A 21,154-nucleotide genomic window follows, 5' to 3' on the forward strand; every position below is an offset into this window, starting at 1 on the left:
ACATTAAAAATGGTAATTTGTATATGAGCCTCGCTGTGTGAAAACAGGGCTAAATGCATGTGAAAACAGGGCTAAATGCATGTGAAAACAGGGCTAAATGCATGTGAAAACAGGGCTAAATGCATGTGAAAACAGGGCTAAATGCATATGAAAACAGGGCTAAATGCATGTGAAAACAGGGCTAAATGCATGTGGGTAAAGTGTCGTTCAAAATAAGCCTGTGAAAACAGGGCTAAATGCATGTGGGTAAAGTGTCTTCCAAAATAAGCCTGTGAAAACAGGGCTAAATGCATGTGGGTAAAGTGTCGTCCAAAATAAGCCTGTGAAAACAGGGCTTAATGCATGAGAAAACCGGGCTAAATGCATGTGGATAAAGTGTCGTCCAAAATAAGCCTTTGAAAACAGGGCTAAATGCATGTGGGTAAAGTGTCGTCCAAAATAAGCCTGTGAAAACAGGGCTAAATGCATGTGGGTAAAGTGTCGTCCAAAATAAGTGTGTGCAGTCCACAAACAGGGCTAAATGCATGTGGGTAAAGTGTCGTCCAAAATAAGCGTGCTCAGTCCACAAACAGGGCTAAATGCATGTGGCTAAAGTGTCGTCCAAAATAAGCCTGTGCAGTCCACAAACAGGGCTAAATGAATGAAGGTAAAGTGTCATCCTAAATAAGACTGTGCAGTCCACAAACAGGGCTAAATGCATGTGGGTAAAGTGTTGTCCAAAATAAGCGTGCTCAGTCCACAAACAGGGCTAAATGCATGTGGCTAAAGTGTCGTCCAAAATAAGACTGTGCAGTCCACAAACAGGGCTAAATGCATGTGGGTAAAGTGTCGGCCAAAATAAGACTGTGCAGTCCACAAAAAGGGCTAAATGCATGTGGGTAAAGTGTCGGCCAAAATAAGACTGTGCAGTCCACAAACAGGGCTAAATGCATGTGGCTAAAGTGTCGGCCAAAATAAGACTGTGCAGTCCACAAACAGGGCTAAATGCATGTGGGTAAAGTGTCGGCCAAAATAAGACTGTGCAGTCCACAAACAGGGCTAAATGAATGTGGGTAAAGTGTCGGCCAAAATAAGCCTGTGCAGTCCGAACAGTCCAGGGACAACACTTTACACACATGCTTTAAGCCTCTTTTGCAAGAGCATGGACTGGCAAGGACCATTGTTATTATATATATTAGCTGCTGGAACTTCTTTTGCTGCATGCAGATTTTCCATGCAGCCTAAACAGGGTGCTTGTTCCACAACTTGTCTAGAAACCATTTCAAAACAATCAAAATGACATCACAAATTATTCTTTTAGAAGTATATTATCGGAATGTATTCATTAGTTGGAATTTATTCTTAAATTATCTATTTGAAGACAAAAACTGCAATATTCATTTTGTACCCAAATGCATTAAGCCCAATTTTCCTGAATGCAAGTCACATATGCCAGTCCTAATCATAAACAAACCTCCAGTTTAAATGCATGATCTTAGCACCTGCAGGAATTAAAACAAATTGCACAATTATTGTCAAAATGTATCGCGTTGACATTTATCAAAATTATCTTTCATGTTTATATGTGTAATGCCTGTCTATTTCTTACACCCATTTTTCCATCAAGTTTATAATAAACATTTTTTTTTCTTTAAAAAGTGCACAAAACTGTCAAGACAGTTCATTTGTTAACCAGGTTTTTTGAAGAAAAAAAACTGGTTATTACATTGGCAAATGTTGGCGGGCGGGCTGGCTGGCGGGCGGAACAAGCTTTCTGGGCCATAACTTTGTCGTTCATTGTCAGATTTTAAAATCATTTGGCACATTTGTTCACCATCATTAGACGGTGTGTCGCACGAAAGAATTACGTCGATATCTCTAAGGTCAAGGTCACAATTTGAGTTTGAAGGTCAAAAATGGCCATATATGAGCTTGTCCAGGCCATAACTTTGTCGTTCATTGTCAGATTTTAAAATCATTTGCCAAATTAGTTCACCATTATTAGACGGTGTGTTTCGCAAAAGAATCACGTCGATATCTCCAAGGTCAAGGTCACAATTTGAGTTTGAAGGTCAAAAATGGCCATAAATGAGCTTGTCCGGGCCATTTCTTTGTGATTTATTGTGAGATTTTAAAATCATTTGGTACATTTGGTCACCATCATTAGACGGTGTGTCACGCGAAAAAATCACGTCAATATCTCCAAGGTCAAGGTTACAATTAGAGTTTGAAGGTCAACCATGGCCATAAATGAGCTTGTCTGGGCCATTACTATGTCATTCATTGTGACATTTTAAAATCATTTGGCACATTTGTTCACCATTATTGGACGGTGTGTCGCACGAAAGAATTACCTCAATATCTCTAAGGTCAAGGTCGCCACATTTAAATTTTATTTTCAGGTCACTATGTCAAAGGTCAAGGTCACAGTGACTCGAAACAGTAAAATGGTTTCCGGATGATAACTCAAGAATGCTTACGTCTAGGATCATGAAACTTCATAGGAACTTTGATCATGACTGGCAGATGACCCCTATTGATTTTCAGGTCACTAGGTCAAAGGTCAAGGTCACAGTGACTCGAAATAGTAAAATGGTTTCCGGATAATAACTCAAGAAAAATTAGGCCTAGGAGCATGAAACTCCATAGGTACATTGATCATGACTGGCAGATGACCCCTATTGATTTTCACTGGACACTCTATAAACAAGAAATATCTTTAAAAAAGATATACGGCGTTGATTGTGGTCGATGTTTATGAACGATCAAAAGTTATCTCTATGAGATAAAAAGTAGCGGATGCCTTTTTTCTGCGCAGTTCTTAGCTACATCATAAGCAAATCAATTACGGGGTGTTGCGCCAGATTTCGTGGCTTATTTTGCTTTATGTGATATTATTACTCAGATATCTATATTTACAGAATAGAAAAACACAAGAAACATGAAAATAAACGAGTGCATATAGGTCAGCCGGCAATACTCGAATCTTATTTAATTGCATAATTATAGTATAGTGAATTATTGTGCTCATGCTTAATAAACTGGTCTAAATGGATAAATATTTCTAATTAATTTGATCAAAATTGGTCCTTATCATGCAAATGTTGAAACCATATTAAAAATCGATGATTGACATACCACAATAATATCGCCGAATATCTTTATTTAGTATCTTTCTGATCAAAACAGACTTCAAGTGCACAAAGTTTACGAGATGGCGTTTATATAAAGATTTCTGCAACTGACCGCAAACTGACCTTGATACCTTGCGGATTGGAATGCAATGCATTACAGTCACTACGTTATTGTCAGTAAGACCGGTGTAACACAATGATCGCAACCCCTTCTGCGAACTCCGGTGATGAACTGTGTATAAACTCTGACTTTCACAAATGGCCGCGAATTGACCCGAAACCTCGCAGTTTGAAATGCAATGCAAGTAAGTACTAAATATGACAACATAGCCTTTATTATAAACGCTTTTGCGCTGGTAATTCTCTGAAAATAAAAGGTGAACGCACAAACTGTATTTATGTCGAAAATTGATTGTAAAACTGTTCTATCTATTGAGCCTTTTCATTAGAGATAAAAAAAATTCATGCAGTAAAACAGTGTTACAAAGACGCGGATATGTTTCCAATGTTCTGGTGTTATACTCAAATCAGCCAATGGAATAAATGAAGTGTATTCATTCGTACCTAGCCGCGGGAAATTTTATTTGAGTATTATTGGACACTTACAAAGGTCAAGTCAGGGTGAAAAGCTGGCTTAATACAGCTTACGCCGAAAAAACACTCTAAAAAAATCAATTGAATTCTTGGATACCAACCATATTTAAAACCCCCAAGTTGTTTCAATACCTCTTATGGTACCACAGAAACAACAGCAGGAAACTAATATGTGTCTTTCATAGAACAATGCAAAGAGTCAATCAGTGAAATGTCGTAAACTGTGTTTGTTGTCTCAAACTGTTTATACTAGACCACTGTTCAAATGTCTTGAATCAATCTTTTAGAGGGTCCTTCATTGTAAGGATGGTTTTGCAACACAGGAACATTGAGGTCAATGGAAATGCAAGTTTTAATTGATAAATTTTCATTTTACATTAGGTGATCTTTAAAGGCATAATTTTTATTATATTGTTTTGCCTCATTTGATGCTATTATTGAACCCTTTCCCGCCAAGAAGCAAAGTGAACATTGCTAAAAGCAACCAGCATAAAACCAGAACAGCCTGCGAGCAACTGCCAGTGTATTTAGGTTTAATGCTATTTCCTACAGTTCATCAGTATCTTAGGGTTCAAAACTTAATTAGCCTATAAAAAAGGAAAAAAAAATTGGGGGGGGGGGGGGGGCGAGGGGTATAATGTGGGGTGGGGTAATTTATCAGATGATGTAAAAAAATAATATTTTTTTTTGGGGGGGGGGGGGGGAGTTTGGAGGGGGGGAGGGATTCTGGGTAGGGGCATGGGGTATTGTTCGGGTGAAATCCATTGTGGTATTCAGGTTAGTGTTCTTTTGTCAAAGTAATAATAAAATGTGATCATAAATAAAGAAGTTATGACAATTCAAGCAAAATGTTCTATTATCTAAGTGTAAAAGGGGCCATAATTATGTCAAAATGCTTGATACAGTGGTCTGCTCTTGTTTATAAATTGGGGTCATGTTGGTAAACAAGTATGCAACATCTAAAAGCAATATGTCAAAGTATATAGGAAATATTTGGGGTAGTACTCAAACTTTAACATAGATTTATCAATAATATGCATATTCTAAGTATAAAAGGGGCAATAATTATGACAAAATGCTTGATAGAGTTGTCTGCTCTTGTTTATAGGTTGGGGTCATGTTGGTAAACAAGTATGCAAAATATGAAAGCAATATGTCAAGGGACAATGAAAATAAATGGGGTAGTTCGAAAACTTTAACATTTGCTGCATATTCTAAGTGGAAAAGGGGCCATAATTATGACAAAATGCTTGATAGAGTTGTCTGCTCTTGTTTATAGGTTGGGGTCATGTTGGTAAACAAGTGTGCAAAATATGAAAGCAATAAGTCAAGGGACAATGAAAATAATTGGGGTAGTACGAAAACTTTAGCATTTGCACGCTAACGGCACGGTACGAAACGGCACGGCACGGAACGAAACGCCGACGCCGGGGTGAATAGGATAGCTCCACTATATATATTTCATATATAATAGTAGGGTTCAAAAAGGTCTTGAATTTGATTTCGTAATAGACTGCAAATGTGTCAAAGTGCATATTTGAGTGGGAAAGGGTGAAATAAAAGTTAAAACATTTGAATTTGTTGTATAATGCAGCTTCCTTTTCCCTGATATCTTCCTTAATGGCCAAATGAATGTTATTGCTTTTTTTTTTTAGAATCAGATTAACATTTGTGAAATTAAAAACAGCAAGGAGTGTTTTTCCTAAAAAGTGAAGTGCTCCATGAAAATCCTTTTAAACATTTAAAACCTATGGAAAAGCCTTCACTCAATGCAGCCGCCATATAAAATTGTGTTACACCTACTGAACTTTAGTTACTTATCACTACTGTTTCAACCATATATAACTGAATTTGCAACTTGAATGGAAGCTCTTTGGCTTATTGTGTGGAATGTTTACCAAAACACTTAGCGCAGTGAGGTCACTTCACATTGCTGTGCAGTTGAAATCCGATAGAATTAATAGCTGAGCGGCTGAAAATTTCATCATCAGAGAGAAAATGTTGTCAAGCTATTGTAAAAGAGCATTCAAAAAGCTTTTTCACAGTGTTTTTTTTTCATTTTGCATAATGGACTAGAACAATAAAAGGGATGATTAATTGCTTAATGGCCACAAATGACCATTTCAAGAATTTGATGAATGGATCACGGTAAATGGAGCTAAATTTTGATGACGAGCTACCTCTAGGCATTCCATTCTTTCTCTCTTGTTAGGTTGTATGTATTTGAACAAAACATGATACAAGATCAGCACCATGCATGTACAACAGTAATGTCTTTGAGGTCAAATCCATTACAATTAATAAAAGCAATCAAACCATTATGTATACAAGAATCAAAAGCTTTATTAAATTTCAATAAAAGAAGAAGATTTAGAATTGGTATAAACTAAATAAACCAGAGAAGTTTTTGCAGCAGACACTTATCTTAGGACGAGCTGACATATCAAAGACATCAGGAAAACTTCTCCATAACAGAACCACATTTTCCCCTCATGAAAATTATCTCCCACGCTTGATTAATTTTATTTGCCAACATATTTTATCTTCAAATTAATAAGAAAATTTATTCATGTTGAAAATAAGCACCATGGCAGTAATTTTAAAATTCCGCTTTACAAAGTTCATTTATATTTTCACATGATTTTATAAGTGACAATATTGCCATAGTATGTCCTGAAAAGTATAAAAGTTATTTTCCTACCATTTAAAGATATCAAGAATTGTGTAACATAAAAGACCCCTTAGTGAAATACTGGCATTTAGCACGAGACAATTTGTCGAGTCATTTTTAGGAAATTGAGGTAAAAAATAGAACATCTTGTTGTTCTTCAGTTTATTTTCAGGTCCATGCGCGCCCCTTCACGGAGTCATTATGGATGGACCTGCCCCTGTGACCTTTCAGGGGAAACAGATTCATTTTGAGCCAAAATAGGTCAAATTTACCCCGGCTTCCAGGGTATTCGCCAAATACAGTCAATCTTGTGGATGCGACCACTTGTATTTAGCGACCTTTGTCTTATGCGACCATTTTGAAATCCCACGGAGCTTTTTCGCTATATAATAATATTGTATTAAGCGACTTTTGTCTTACGCGACCAGCAACTGCTGATTTTTGTGTATTTTGATGTCTGAATCTTGAATTAAGCGACCACTAGGAGGTAAAAGTGGTTAATCTATTTATCTTTCAGGAACAAATCCGTGTTAATTGTTTATCTAAGCCGATAAGATGTACTGTTACACCTCTGCTTTGTTTTCACACCAACCATTATGATTATGCTTTTTCTCGTTGACCGGTTCTGACCGGTATTTTTGTAGACTGCGTATCAATTTATTGAGTTGAATAATACAGGAACGTATTACCCACAGTCTACAGCTTAAATAGTTTACTATGTGGAAAGTTAAGAGACAACACCGTTTTTTCTCGAGTGAAGATAACAGGTGCAAAAACAATGCACTGTACGCGACAAACATTTCCTGAGAAGTGAGGAAAATAAACTATTAATCGGCAACATCCGTCGAAATCCGTACATTACCAATTTGTAATTATGCTATTAGTAGATATTTGTTAGCCAATCACATTGTTATTTACTTAATAAATTTTCCAATCAGGTCTGTTTGTTTGTTTTCAATTGACGTGTTTTAATTTTTTCAGCTCATTATGTATCATAATCGAGTCAGATTTCCTTAAGCGTACATGCAGAAATTAAAATGTCAAAACAAAAAGTGTTAACGTTGAACGAGAAAATTCAGGTTTTGGAATTGTCAAAGAGTAAAAGTGCACGTAAAATCGCTGATGAGTTTGGAGTCGGTAAAACTCAAATTCAGAACATTCTTAAGCGTAAAGCCAAGGTGCTTGAAGACGTGGAAAATAATGTGTCAGGTAAAGAAAATGCGAAAAATATTTCCTTTTCTATGTTGTATTTGCAAATAAATGAAAATATGTACACACAATTCATTTATAATAAATGATAATTTGTAATAAGTGAAAAAATAAAACACATTATAAGTAAAATATTGTTTATGTTTTGTGTTTATTTTCATTTTGTTATAAAAGTAAGCATTCTTCCAGAATGGCCTTTTTTATTTAAAGACCATTTTTTTAAGAGACCGCTTTTGATTACTCCCTTGAGTGGTCTCTTAATACAAGATTGACTGTATATCATTTAGATCCAAATAGACCAGTGCATGGTGACCAATGAGACCTTAATGTGCACTGGTAGACAGACAATCTCAAGACAAATTCATGTCCGAACGCAGCTCCGCCAAGGGGCTGCAGCGCACAGCTCTGCCTTTATGGCCACTCTCGTTGTCACCGGCCGTTGTCTTTCGTCCTGAGACTGTTTCCCCAGTGCGTTGAGCGTACTGAGTTACGTCGTCCTGGGCTCCCTCTATAAGGCCACCCCCTCGATTTTCTTGGGACTACAATCATAGGCAATCAAAGGCCCAGCCCCATGCAGGTCTGCCCCATATGGCCTCCCCAATGGTAAACCCGCTGTCCCACTGTTCCCGTCCCTCTTCAGAGGGGACCTCTGGCAGGTCCGGGTAGCGAGCTCTCGACTATAAACAGCGGTTGACAAGACTGCTGCATCTTGGAGAAGACAACAAGCGTAGCAGTGAGGAAGCCGTCCAGCTCGAGGGTGACGGACTCAGCTGGATAAGCAGAGCCGCCCGCAGAAGTTACCCTCTATAAGGAGATATGTACAGATGAGAAAATCTTCTGCGGGCGACTCTCGCCTCGGTCGCGAGGCATACGCTCCAGCTGCTGACCGAGAAATAGAACACCTCGATAATATTGGGCAATTTATGTTTTGCAGCTAAAGCCATAAAATGCAACAGACCCCTGTGGAGATGGTTAAAAGGCTGTTAATAAAAGTTATAATAACAGCAAACATAATTGTTAGTGCTAAATGTAATAACCATTCAAAAAGTGACAAATATTTCAGTCCATGTTTTGTATTTAACATATTTTTTGTGTTACTCCCATGGTTGTACCAGTTGAAGTAAACCAACCATGATGATGACAAAGAAAGAAATGTACACTTTGTTACCCATCTATCATTTTCTGAGCAAAGAAACCGCATTTACAAAACTAGACCAATATAATAATTCTATATTATCAGTGAATTAAAATCTGTAAAAAAAGTCTTCTTAAATCCCAGCAACCCATGGTTCTTCACATTGAAAACAAGCGCAAACATGTAACAAGAGCACCGCATAACGGGTGCCACGCTCGGCTGAGGGTGCAGTTTTGAATAAATGAAAGCTTGTCAGATTTTTTTATTTTTTTTTAAGAGGTCACAGTGACCTTGACCTTTGACCTAGTGACCCAAAAATGGGTGTGGCATGTAGTACTAATCAAGGTGCAGCTACATATGAAGTTTCAAAGTTGTAGATTGAAGCACTTAGATTTTAGAGCCAATGTTCAAAACCTTAACAAAATGTTAAGGTTTTAGCACGACGCGGACAGCAGTCGTCGGACGAGCTGGCTTTTCTCCCAAAACAGACGAGCTAAAAATCCATTTGCATCGTTGATAAATGTATTTTCAACACTTAATCTTATTTCATATTTCCAACATTTTTTCTTAAACTCACCTGTAATTTGACAGAAATGTCTTGAACTGAGGATTTTTATTATATGCTAAGTACACAAGGCATGTCCCCTGTTATTTGAGCAACAGCAGGGCTGGATTATTAGGACACAATTGCCTTTATCTGCAGTGAAAATTCCATGCTGATGTTCCAGTAACTATTGAAATACACACACAAAACTGAAGTAATTTTTAATATAGCATGCCACAGGTTTTGAACAATGAATTGTTTGACGCATATGACTCATAACAATAGTCTTCTGTCAACATTTGTATGTCAGTCAATTTTTCTTGTTAAAGGAGCTGTAATGATCATCATTTATTATTATTATGATCATCACAATAAGCAACATCATGATCATCAATCATCATCATCATCAGCACCTGCTGAGAAGCATCAGCAGCATCACCATTATCATCTTCTTCACTTACATCATCATCAGCAGCAGCATCACCACCACCACCATCATCATCATTGCAATTATCATCACAACCATCATCACCACCACCATCGCCATTGCCATCATCATCATCATGACCATCATGATCATCATATAATTTGGAATAAAGATTGTATTATAAAATATATTTATTTTTAGATAAAGAAGCAGTACAATTATCAGGGATAATGGATCACGTGACTTTGTGGGTTCCCCCTATTAACTTAAATGGATGTATACACGACGATAAAAGTTGCTTTATTTCATTTTATTTTATTATATTTTTATGCTGCTTATGGGAATGTGAAATACATCTGAATAACTTATTAAAAAGCCTGTGTTCTTGTTTAAAAATTCGGTATCTACTGATTTCATTGTACACGCAACGTGAAATTTTGTCAACCATTTCAGACGTATTCAAGGATTTATTTTTATACCTTGAGATATCCGTACAAACTGCAAGAAAAACTGTCTTTTAAGCACAAAAGATTTTTGCAAGTGCATTTCAATAACTTGAGATATTTGCAAAAATAACATTCTTAACGTTGTGTTTACATTCTGTCCAGACCGTGTGTAAAAACTGGAAAACCCTGTTGATTCTGCACCCTGATTATGTATTACAGTCAAACTGCTCCTTGAGCAAATATTTGTCCTTGTACACCAGTTAATATAGAAATATGGACTTTTTGAAATAACTGATCATTTCAATTTACAGATGAAATCAGGATAATAATTCAGTCTATGAATACAATAATAATGAACAATTTAAAACCTTCTGCATTCTGCAAACCACCTCATAGACATGCAGCCATTGAAATCAAGGCGAAGTGCTTATCAAACTCATGTTAAATAAAACACAAACAAATTCAAGTGCAACCCGTTCACTTACAAAGAAACCAGTAACCGGTCATGAATTTGAGTATCAATAGAAGAAAGTATGATAATAGCTGATCAAACATCAAGAATCTACTATTCAAGAGCCATTAGACATAATTACTTCAGAAAATGTTAATTTCTGTTTGCGATACATATTACTGGGAGACATTTTGTATACACTTCAACAGAGGTTAAATAGTTATGAAAAGGAGATCAGAACGGAGTCGAAGGGTCTGAAACAAATAATAAATTTGTCAACATGTTTTCTCCGACCTTATGTAAACAAACAATAATGCCAAGGGCCAGGCACTCGTTCCCTCAAGGCCTACGAACTTGAATATAATTTTAATAGTCATCAAAGAGATCTTGTTCAATACACATACCTCTTTAGTTAATAATTTGATAAAATATTGTGCAAATAATTATATACTGGATGGATGCCAGCTCTCCCAGTATTTCTTGACTATATGACCCTCCCTCTGAGAAAACAGGGCTTAATGCATGTGTTAACTCTTTCAGTGCTGGAACCGAATTGTGAAGGCCTTTGCAAACAGTTTTGATCCAGATGAGACGCCACAAAACGTGGTGTCTCATCAGGATCCAAACTGTTTGCTATTCTGATCGTATTCTTTGAAAAAAATCGAAGAAAATGCTAATTTTAGAAATTCAGCAGACAACATTTTAGCAGATGACAAATTTCCCAGCATACAAAAGGGTTAATGCATGTGTTAAAATATGGTCCCAAAGTAGCAGTCTGCAAAGGCTTATCAGGGACAATACTTTCAGCTTGACTGGATTTTGGTGAAAAAGAGACTTTCTTTACATGGAATATTCCATTAAGACGAAAAGTGTCATCCCTGATTAATCTGTGCAGACTGCACAGCTTATCTCTGACCACACTTTAGACACAAGCATTTAACTCTTTCAGTGCGGGAACCGAATTTTGAAGGCCTTTGCAAACAGTTTGGATCCAGATGAGACGCCACAGAACGTGGCGTCTCATCTGGATCCAAACTGTTTGCTATTCCGATAGTATTCTTTGAAAAAAAATCGAAGAAAATGCTGATTTTAGAAATTCAGCAGACGACATTTTAGCAGACGACAAATTTCCCAGCATGCAAAGTGTTAAGCCCCATTTTCCCAGAGCAATTAAGGCTCATATTCTTTGGCTGATAGAACTACTTTTGCTGCATGCAGGATTTCCATGCAGCCTTGACAGGTTGTTTGCTTCACGTCTTAAAGATTTATTAATCATTTAAATAAAAGCTAGATAACTACGAAAATTACTCAAAGTTAAAGAAGTACCTGTTCCCGAATCATATCAAGGAATTCTTTTACCACAAACAATCTTTGGAACCCCTTAGTTGTTTACACAGCTCTCATGGTGCCAAAGAAACAACCACAGGTAACTTAAATATACTCTTCAATAGAACAATGCAAAGAGTCAATCAGTTAAATGTAGTAAAATGTGTTTGCTTTTTCAAAATATTTTATAACAAGACTACTGTAATGATGTCTTGAATCAATATCTTAGAGTGACCCCCCTTGTGGAAGGCATGGTTTTACAGCACAGGAACACAAAGGTCAATGGGAATACAAGTTTAAATTGATGCATTTACATCTAAATTATTGTGATCTATAAAGGCATTATTTTCATTTTGTTTTGCCTCATTCCAAGCTTTATAAAAAGAAATCAATTAAACAATTTGAATGAGTTATTTAATACATCTTCCTTGTCATGCTTTCTTCCTATTGCCCAACGATGAAATCAATGTTATTTCTTTTCGAGCTGATTATTAGTTTATAATCTTTGTGATCTAAAGTCTGCAAGGAACGTTTTTCCTTTACTAGTCAATAGCTCAAATTAAATCCGTTTAAATATTCAAAATCTATGGGGAAAACTAAATTTCTCAATGAAGACGCCATATTTTTTTACACCTAATGAACTTTTTTACTTATCACTTCAATAAAATAGAACCAAATGCACCACTCAAATGGAAGCTCTTATTACTTCATTGTGTGGAGTATTTACCAACACTTAGAGCAGTGGGGCCACTTGACATTGCTGTGCAGTTGAAATACGATAAAATTAATGGCCGAGTTGCTGAAAATTTTATCACAGGCAGAGAAAATGTAATCAAGCTATTCTTTAAGTGGAATAACAGACTTCAGCAATAAAATAATGATTAATTGTTTGTGGCCACAAATGACCTAAATGTCATGATTCACATACAGAGAAAATGTTGTCAAACTATTCTGAAAGTGCGATTCAAAAAGCTTTTTCACAGTTGTTTTTTCTTGGTTTTAGTGGCAAAAAGTGACCATGTCAAGCATTTGATGAATGTGGATATTGCAAAACAGCACCAGATTTTGATCAGAGCTAGCTCTTGGCACTCTTTTTCTCTTGCGATATTATGTATTTCAATAAAACATGATATGAGGATCAGCACGTGATGCATGTACAACAGTTGTCTTTGAGGTCAAAGCAATTAATTAAAAGCAATAAATTAGACAATTTTTTAAACAAGCAAAACATTATTTAAAAACACCATCCAAAGCTTTGTGAAAAATAAAAAGGAAAAAAGGTTTACAATTGGCATCAAAAAAACAAACTTTTCTCAGCCTTATCTTGAGGCTAGCTGACATATCCTGGACATAATCAGGAAACCATCTCCAAAACAGAACCACATTTTCCCCTCATGAAAATTCTCTCTCACGCTTGATTAATTTCATTTGCCAACATATTTTATCTTCAAATTAATCATAGTGTTCATTCATGTTGAAAATAAGCGCAATGCCCCCATAATTTGAAAATTCAGCTTTACAAAATTCATTAATATGTTCACATGTCTTAGTGGGTACATTCCTAATTGAAAAAATATATATATTTCTCAAATGGGACATACAAATTCCCAATTGAAAGTTTCCAAAAAAGATTTTTTTCAAATAATTATAGATATGTCAATTATCACGAAATACAGCTGTTTAAGTTGAACCTTAGAACATATAATATTGAAATAGGTTTTAATCAATTAAAAGTACCGGTATTTCTAAGCATAAAATCAACAAAATTAATTTCCCAATGTTAGAAAAACGACGCAATTAAATTTTCCAATCCAAAGGGACCCAGCCCCATTTTTTCAGGTATTTTTAAGGCCATTGATGTGAAAATATAGAAACCTAAGACTATAAGAGCCTCGGTCTGGGAAAACAGGGCTTAATGCATGTGCATAGTGTTGCCCCGGAATACTAGACTTGACAAGCTTAACAGGGAGGACTCTTTCTGCTTTAACCCTTTGCATGCTGGGAAATTTGTCGTCTGCTAAAATGTCGTCTGCTGAATTTATAAAATTCGCATTTTCTTCGATTTTTTTCAAAGAATACTATCAGAATAGCAAACAGTTTGGATCCTGATGAGACATTCTGTGGCGTCTCATCTGGATCCAAACTGTTTGCAAAGGCCTTAAAAATTCGGTTCCTGCATTGTAAGGGTTAAAGTTTATGGATTTTTTGGTTTAAAAGCAGTCTTTTCTTAATGAAAATCAAGGGAAGGTGGATAGTGTTGTCCCTGATAAACCTTTTTGGACTGCACAGGCTAATCTGGTACGACACTTTTTACACACATGCATTAAGCCCTGTTTTCCCAGACATGGCTCATATTGTGCATTTTACCATACCATATTCTTTATTGCATAAAACATATACAATGTTTATAGCAAACAGTATATAGAACAAATAAACAGTGGGTAAAACATACAATTAACAACAATGATTAACAAGAGCATAGTCAGTACATAAGCAAACAATGATGTATAGAATGATATTAACAATTGTAATAAATCTTTTTTAATCACTCTGCAATGTTCTGGTCTTATTTGCAAAAAATATAAATTTTGCTAAATTATTCATTAAAATATTTGATTCTGAATTTATAAGTGCGAAAAATTTATTTACAGTACTGGCCATCGGCAAAAATAAGGTTTGAAGAATATTTTTCTGAGATCCTTGTATTTTGGGCAAACTAACAGTAAGGGATATTCTGATTCTACTGCATTCATATTGCAAAAATTGCAAAGCCGTTCATTTTGCAGAGTATTTGAATATCGCCCAGTTTCTATAGCAAGCTGGTGTGATGACGTTCGCAATTGAGCAAGTGATCGCTTAAGGTAATTTTATTTGACTACGTCTAAGTATTTTTCACGGGTAAATGTATGTTTAAATTTTGAGTAAGTTTTTAGTTTTTTTATATGTTGCCGCTAAAGCCATCAAATGCAACAGGCCCCTCTGGACATGGCTAAAAGACTGTTAATTTGCATTTAGACAGGCATTCCATCAAGTGGAAGTGCCCAGGAACAAAGATCATGGAAATCTGACCCCACTCAGGTCCCTAATGAACTGCGGACCCTAATTTGGTTCATTATTTAGCATGCAGTTGACAAGCACAGTGACCCCTGCCTGCTGGGTTCACTTACTGGAAAATAATGTTACCATAGCAACATGTTGCATGGTAACTGTATAATATTACCAGAAAGGATGCTATATTATTGCTGCTTGCTCAATATAGATATTCACACAAACTCAGCTTGAAAGAAAAAACTGAGAAAATAGATTTTAAAAGACGAAACATGATACAATATGGATACGTCTGCATCAACAAATAGCTTATAATTGCACATAATTAGAATTAATGTAACATGGAACGTGGAATTAAGATTCTTCATGAATCATACAAGTTCCAACGCTCTTGCGTGTCATTTTATTCCAGTAAAATCCATTACAATGTCTGATGCAGCTATGAGGACTGACAATTAAAGGGCCGCAAAGTAATTCTTGCAAGGGAAGACATGAGAGATAATTACAGAGATTTCCGCCAATGTTCATGCCTCTAGGGTCCGGCCAAGACATCCAGGAAATGGTATTATGTTTCTTAACAAACCTGGCGGCCATTTTAATACTGCTTAGTGTCCTTGTTGCTCATTCCAGGAAGTAGTGTGAGTCACAGATAACCTGTTGAATTCCCTACCATGCCATCTAAATTTATCCAGAACCAATTATAGAATAGTATTCATATGCTCTAAAGTAAAAAGGTTCTCTAATTGGATTCCAATTACCACAGAAGCTTTAAAAAAACTGATTTTTTTATGTGACACTCACATCACACTTTTTCAGTGCAGCTGAATGTTTCCATAAAAAAAAAATATCATAATTTTAATTCTTTACAGATCAAACTATCTTGGCAAATATTAACGATGAAAATGTTATTTTGAGTATTCCCAACCTATAACTTGAACTGAAAGCATTATTCGAAGGAAAATGCTTTTTATTATTAAACCATTGAATTTCTCTCCCTGGAATACTCATGTATTTCAACACATTTTACCATTCTTCATTTTAATTTCGGTGAAATTTCCCTTGGGCTTTATATAAAAAAGAAGTTTCAAAAGACTGAACTTGACAAAAATCAGTCATTAACTATAACAAGTCACAAAGATGTCAATTAAGAATTAGCTGACAAATAAAAGAAATCTCACAATGACCGAAGTGTGATCCATCAAACTCGTAAACTTTTTCTGAAAACATGCCTCTCACGCAATGATAGTTAAAATTTGGAACAAACGGTCTCCAGTAAACCCTTGAGGTCCATAAAAAACGAGAAAATTAGGTGAAAAGGCACTGTCAATACAGCAGCCAGATGGTTGACAAAACCTCTTAAAGCTAGAAATTATCATTTCAATGATAAAAAATTCAATTTTCAAACACTTTCCATCATGGGGTGAGTATTTTCTAGCATTTCGGTGTCAAATCAATTTGACATCTGAATTCCACATTAACTCCTTTTGGAGCCCATAAAATCTCAGTGTTAAAACTTCAGAAATTCATCAGCATATTTAACAGCTCAATTGGATTATAAGAACATAAAAAGGCAATTTTTCAATCAATCATTTCTAAGTACATGTACAGTGAAAAGGAAACAAATGTAAACATTTTTTTCCTATTAATTCAGTACAGGAAACACACACAAAATAGTATAGCAGATTCGTATTACAAGAGCCTGTTTAGCTAAAGAATGTGTTCATTTGTAAAAACTAAAATTTGCTGCTTCAGCAGAAATCAAAATGACATTAAACTGCAAAAAGAAGAAGTCATTCTTCCATTATTTTTACACAATCTGACAACTTAACACATTAAACTCAAAGTTAATTTGATGAAGCTAATCTAAACTGCAGAAGTCTTATGCAAATATTTTAATGTAATTTCGATCTTAATTTCCTACCAAGCTGGCTTGTTAATACAAAATAGGAAGCAAATCGCGATCAAAGGAATTTTTCCAGACAAACAAAAGACAGTCCTCTTGGTTAAAGATGGAATTTCACGAAATCTTCCATGAAGTCACAGAAACTTGTGACCCTTTGCGAGCACAAAAGAGCTGACAAGAACAAAAACAGTAGGACAAATTAGCAAAATGACATGGATGGTGCAATTTTCAAAGAGATACTTTGCCATGTTCCAGAGATGATGAATTAGATTAGGTCACAGGACATTACACGGAAATGGCATAACCGTTGTTGTTGATGAGACTATTGCATGCAACGTGGACCATTGCTAATTTAAATTCATTCCAATGTGACAAAAAAGCCGTAGAATATTTTGTATTTCAATACAAAATGCATTTCGACAAAGCGCTGTTTCAAATTAAGATTCTGAGAAAACTAAAGTAACAAAGAAGTCGTGCCCCATTGCCTGTGGATACAATAATTGATATGACAACAAATCACAATGTGGCGGAAGGCAGGGAATTTTCTAGACCTCACTATTCAAGCCCTAGACTGGTTGGAAACAGAGTACTTTTTCTCAGAAAATAAATGTAATTTTCTTTATAATGATATAAAATTGAGCCAATTTGTTAACAAAAAACAGAGAAAAAGGACAGAGAAAAAGAACATTATATTGTCTTGTTTTTACTTTAACCCACTTATACCTAGTATACTCTCCCATCCTTCTAAATTGGATCAATTTATTTCCAAAATTAAGGATGTCTAGTATATGTATTTCTTTATTTAGAATTTTTCTTACAGAAATTCCTTTAAGCAAACAGCGCAGACCCTGATGATACGCTGCATCATGCGGCATACGCCACATCATGCGGCGTCTCATCTGGGTCTACGCTGTTTGCCAAGGCCTATTTTCTGGACCCTAGGCATAAATGGGTTAAATTTTCCAATTGTACTACATTTATAATTTTGCAATAAAAATGGAAGCAAGAGGAATATGGCCAATGAAATATGAGTAAGCTCTGCATCGATTTACAATATTTGAAAAAATAATAAAAACAACTACGTAATTATGCTTTAAAAAAAATCTTAAACTATTGTTTTGATGATAATTGTAAATAAATCGATTTATATTTACTGTATTTGTTCATCGCTCTTGTACATCATTAATACAAATAGTTTCTTAATGTTTGTAAATCTTTATAGTTGAAACAATCAAACACAGTTTTTGATAGAAATGCGTCACATTTTATATTTTTATCCATATGCCACAATGAGTTTAATGAATTCGCCTATGTGTGAGAACACCATTAAACACTGTATTATTACACTACATTTTAGGGCTGCAACGAATCCAAACAATTTGTTTGGATCCGAATCCAAATATGGTTTCTTGCAATTTTTCGGATCCAGATCCCTCAGATAAGAGAAAATTAATATGTTATGTCTAAATTAAAGAAATCAATGTTTTAGAAGTATAATTTGAATAAAAAACATTAAACATTTATTAACAAAAAACATAATAAATTTCTCGTTTAACATTGTAGCAATGTCAAAATAAAACGAAACCTGAACACTTATTCACTTAATAGTTTGCTGGTTAACATACACTTTTCACTGTTCATACAGTTTGATGTTTGTTTTCCAAAAAATTAACATATCAACATTGTCTGAGTCCAGGCAAGCCCTATGAGCAATGACGAGGTCTCCTTCTGTGGCGAAGATTCTCTCACTAGGCACTGAGGCTCCTTGCATCACAAGATAGCATTTAAACTAATTATATTACGAAATATGCTTTCAAGACAATACATTATGCTGGAACACAATTTGACAGGTCGCGAAATTATGCAAAATTTACCTGAATAACATTGCAGACACACTGGATGATCTGGATCCACTATCGTTGTTTTTAATACAACTCAGAAAGACAATAAGGATTGAAAACTTACTTATTGCCATTAGGAATTGCATTGGTAATGTGTAAATCCTCCATGATTTCGAATTAGTTTTGCTTTTGGCGCTCATTACGTAATGTCTCGAATGATCTGCTTTTTGACTGTCACACGTTAATAAATATCGACTTTTATACGTATATTTTATGTATTAAACAGAACCAGTCTGTATAAAAACAATACTCGTGAAAACAGCGCTAGGTTACATACAACTATGAAAATAAATATTCGGAACTGAAATATCCAGGGGTGAATCCGTACCCGCGAATCTGAAGTTGGATCCGATATCATCGGATATTTCGGGTACCCGTTGCAGCCCTACTACATTTAATACAGTTTGTGCTTACATTGACCACTTTTTGAAATGGACAAATAATGATATGGCCCTATTGGTGCAAAAAGGTACCATGTGACATTGAAATTAGCAAGCACATGGTACCATGTGACATTGACATTAGCAAGCACATGGTACCATGTGACATTGAAATTAGCAAGCACATGTTACCTTACTGCACTAATGGGGTGATATGATGTTTTCAGGCAAAGAAAAAGATGGTCATCAATTTTTGTTATCTTAAATTTCCACTTGTCTGTTCCAATAACATTCACCTGCTTGTAACAAACAATTATAGACACAATAAGTATAATCAGTCTGATATGTGTATCATTATTTTTATCCTGGAAGTTACTGGATCATTTGTCGCTCAGCTGTCAAGTAATGTTTGTGTTAACAAGATGTTTAACAGATATGGTCTTCGTTGACAAAAATGCTATCAGACAGATGTTTATTTCCTTTTGTCCAATTCAAAGCCACAAATTTTTAATAACTACTATCAGTACAAGTCTTATTTGATGCCATCAGCAGTAAAGCATAAATATTTCATTTATAGATAAAATGTATTTCATTTATAGATAACATGTATAACAGCATAACAATAGTGTTTAGTTTCAATGTATAAAAGACGATGTTATTGTGACTTCCAAGTAGAACAAGTAATTACAGACTAGATTCAGACTAGATACATCCATTTTCATAACAGATCAATATAGGGCTAATAACATCCCCGCAAGAAAAGATCATTTTGATAATAGTTTGAAAGCCTACCCCAAGTTGTTTATATATTATTGTGCATGGTCATTTTTCTCCCTTTTGCCTGCAGTCTCATAGACATACGCAACCAAGCTTTGTAATTTATCTTGTACAACCTGAATGTTGCTTTAACCTGAATTACATGGCGATGTGACATTGATCTGAATGCTATACTTTGTGGTGCTATGTCTTTTAACCCTTTGCATGCTGGGAAATTTGTCGTCTGCTAAAATGTCGTCTGCAGAATTTCTAAAATTAGCATTTTCTTCGATTTTTTTCCCAAAGAATACTATCAGAATAGCAAACAGTTTGGATCCAGATGAGACGCCAAGTTCTGTGGCGTCTCATCTGGATCCAAACTGTTTGCAAAGGCCTTTAAAATTCGGTTCCCGCACTGAAAGGGTTAACCCTTTCTCACCCAAAAGCAAAGTGAAAATGGCTTTTGCAACCAACATAAAATCAGAACAGCCTGCGAGTAACTCTTAGTACACTGCAAGTATCTTTAAAAATTTGGAAATGAAGCCTTTCAGACTTGAAAATATTAAGAAGGACTTAATAAATTTAATTTGATTTTCTAAATGACTTCAATTTTTGTTAAAACTATATCATATATACCATACTCAATTAAACATAACAGTTTATCCTTACTGCCTTTAAAATTAGTATGTTTCTCCTTTTTAAAATCGTTGTTTTTCATTGTATATAACATTGTATCATTGCTTTGGTTTCAGTTATTATATTTTGACACGTGACAGCACTTCATTTATAATTGTATGCATTAAAGACGATGTACGTATGTATAAGTCTGAATAAACTGTCTGTTCTGTTCTTTTCTATGAATGACAACAGCTTAATGGATTATATAAATAGGATAATAAGAAAATACAAAAGTCTCACACCCTACTCATGACACACATTTTCCCTCTTTATCCATATTCCTTACCTTAACAATCTGGTCGTGAGTGCAAAGCCCCGTCTTTTCTGCTGGTCCGCCCACCATCACCTTGGAAACGATGATTCCTTCTGTTGTCATGCCAACATGCTGATTGTTGTTGTTGTTACTGATTATCAAGTCACTTGTATTGCCGTTGTTGTTGTTGTTGCTCTCAAACTGCAAGATAAGATGCCATCATTTTTAACTTAACAATTGTAGATGTCTCATTACTTGTACTTGATAGCCGAGCTGAAAAAGAAAATTACAGCATTATTAAAACTCAATACGAAATATT

General features: G+C 35.3%; 1 protein-coding gene across 1 annotated transcript in view; it reads right to left on the reverse strand.

The window, feature by feature from the left end:
* The window catches only part of LOC127832489 (E3 ubiquitin-protein ligase PDZRN3-like), a 240,449-nt gene that overhangs the window by 196,424 nt on the left and 22,871 nt on the right, over positions 1 to 21,154 (reverse strand). Inside the window, exon 3 of the mRNA XM_052357991.1 lies at positions 20,869 to 21,036. Coding sequence (XP_052213951.1) covers positions 20,869 to 21,036 — 168 coding nt within the window. The remainder of the gene's footprint in view (positions 1 to 20,868; positions 21,037 to 21,154) is intronic.

This window comes from Dreissena polymorpha, chromosome 5 (genome assembly GCF_020536995.1).
Source record: "Dreissena polymorpha isolate Duluth1 chromosome 5, UMN_Dpol_1.0, whole genome shotgun sequence".
Classification (NCBI taxonomy): Eukaryota; Metazoa; Mollusca; class Bivalvia; order Myida; family Dreissenidae; genus Dreissena; species Dreissena polymorpha.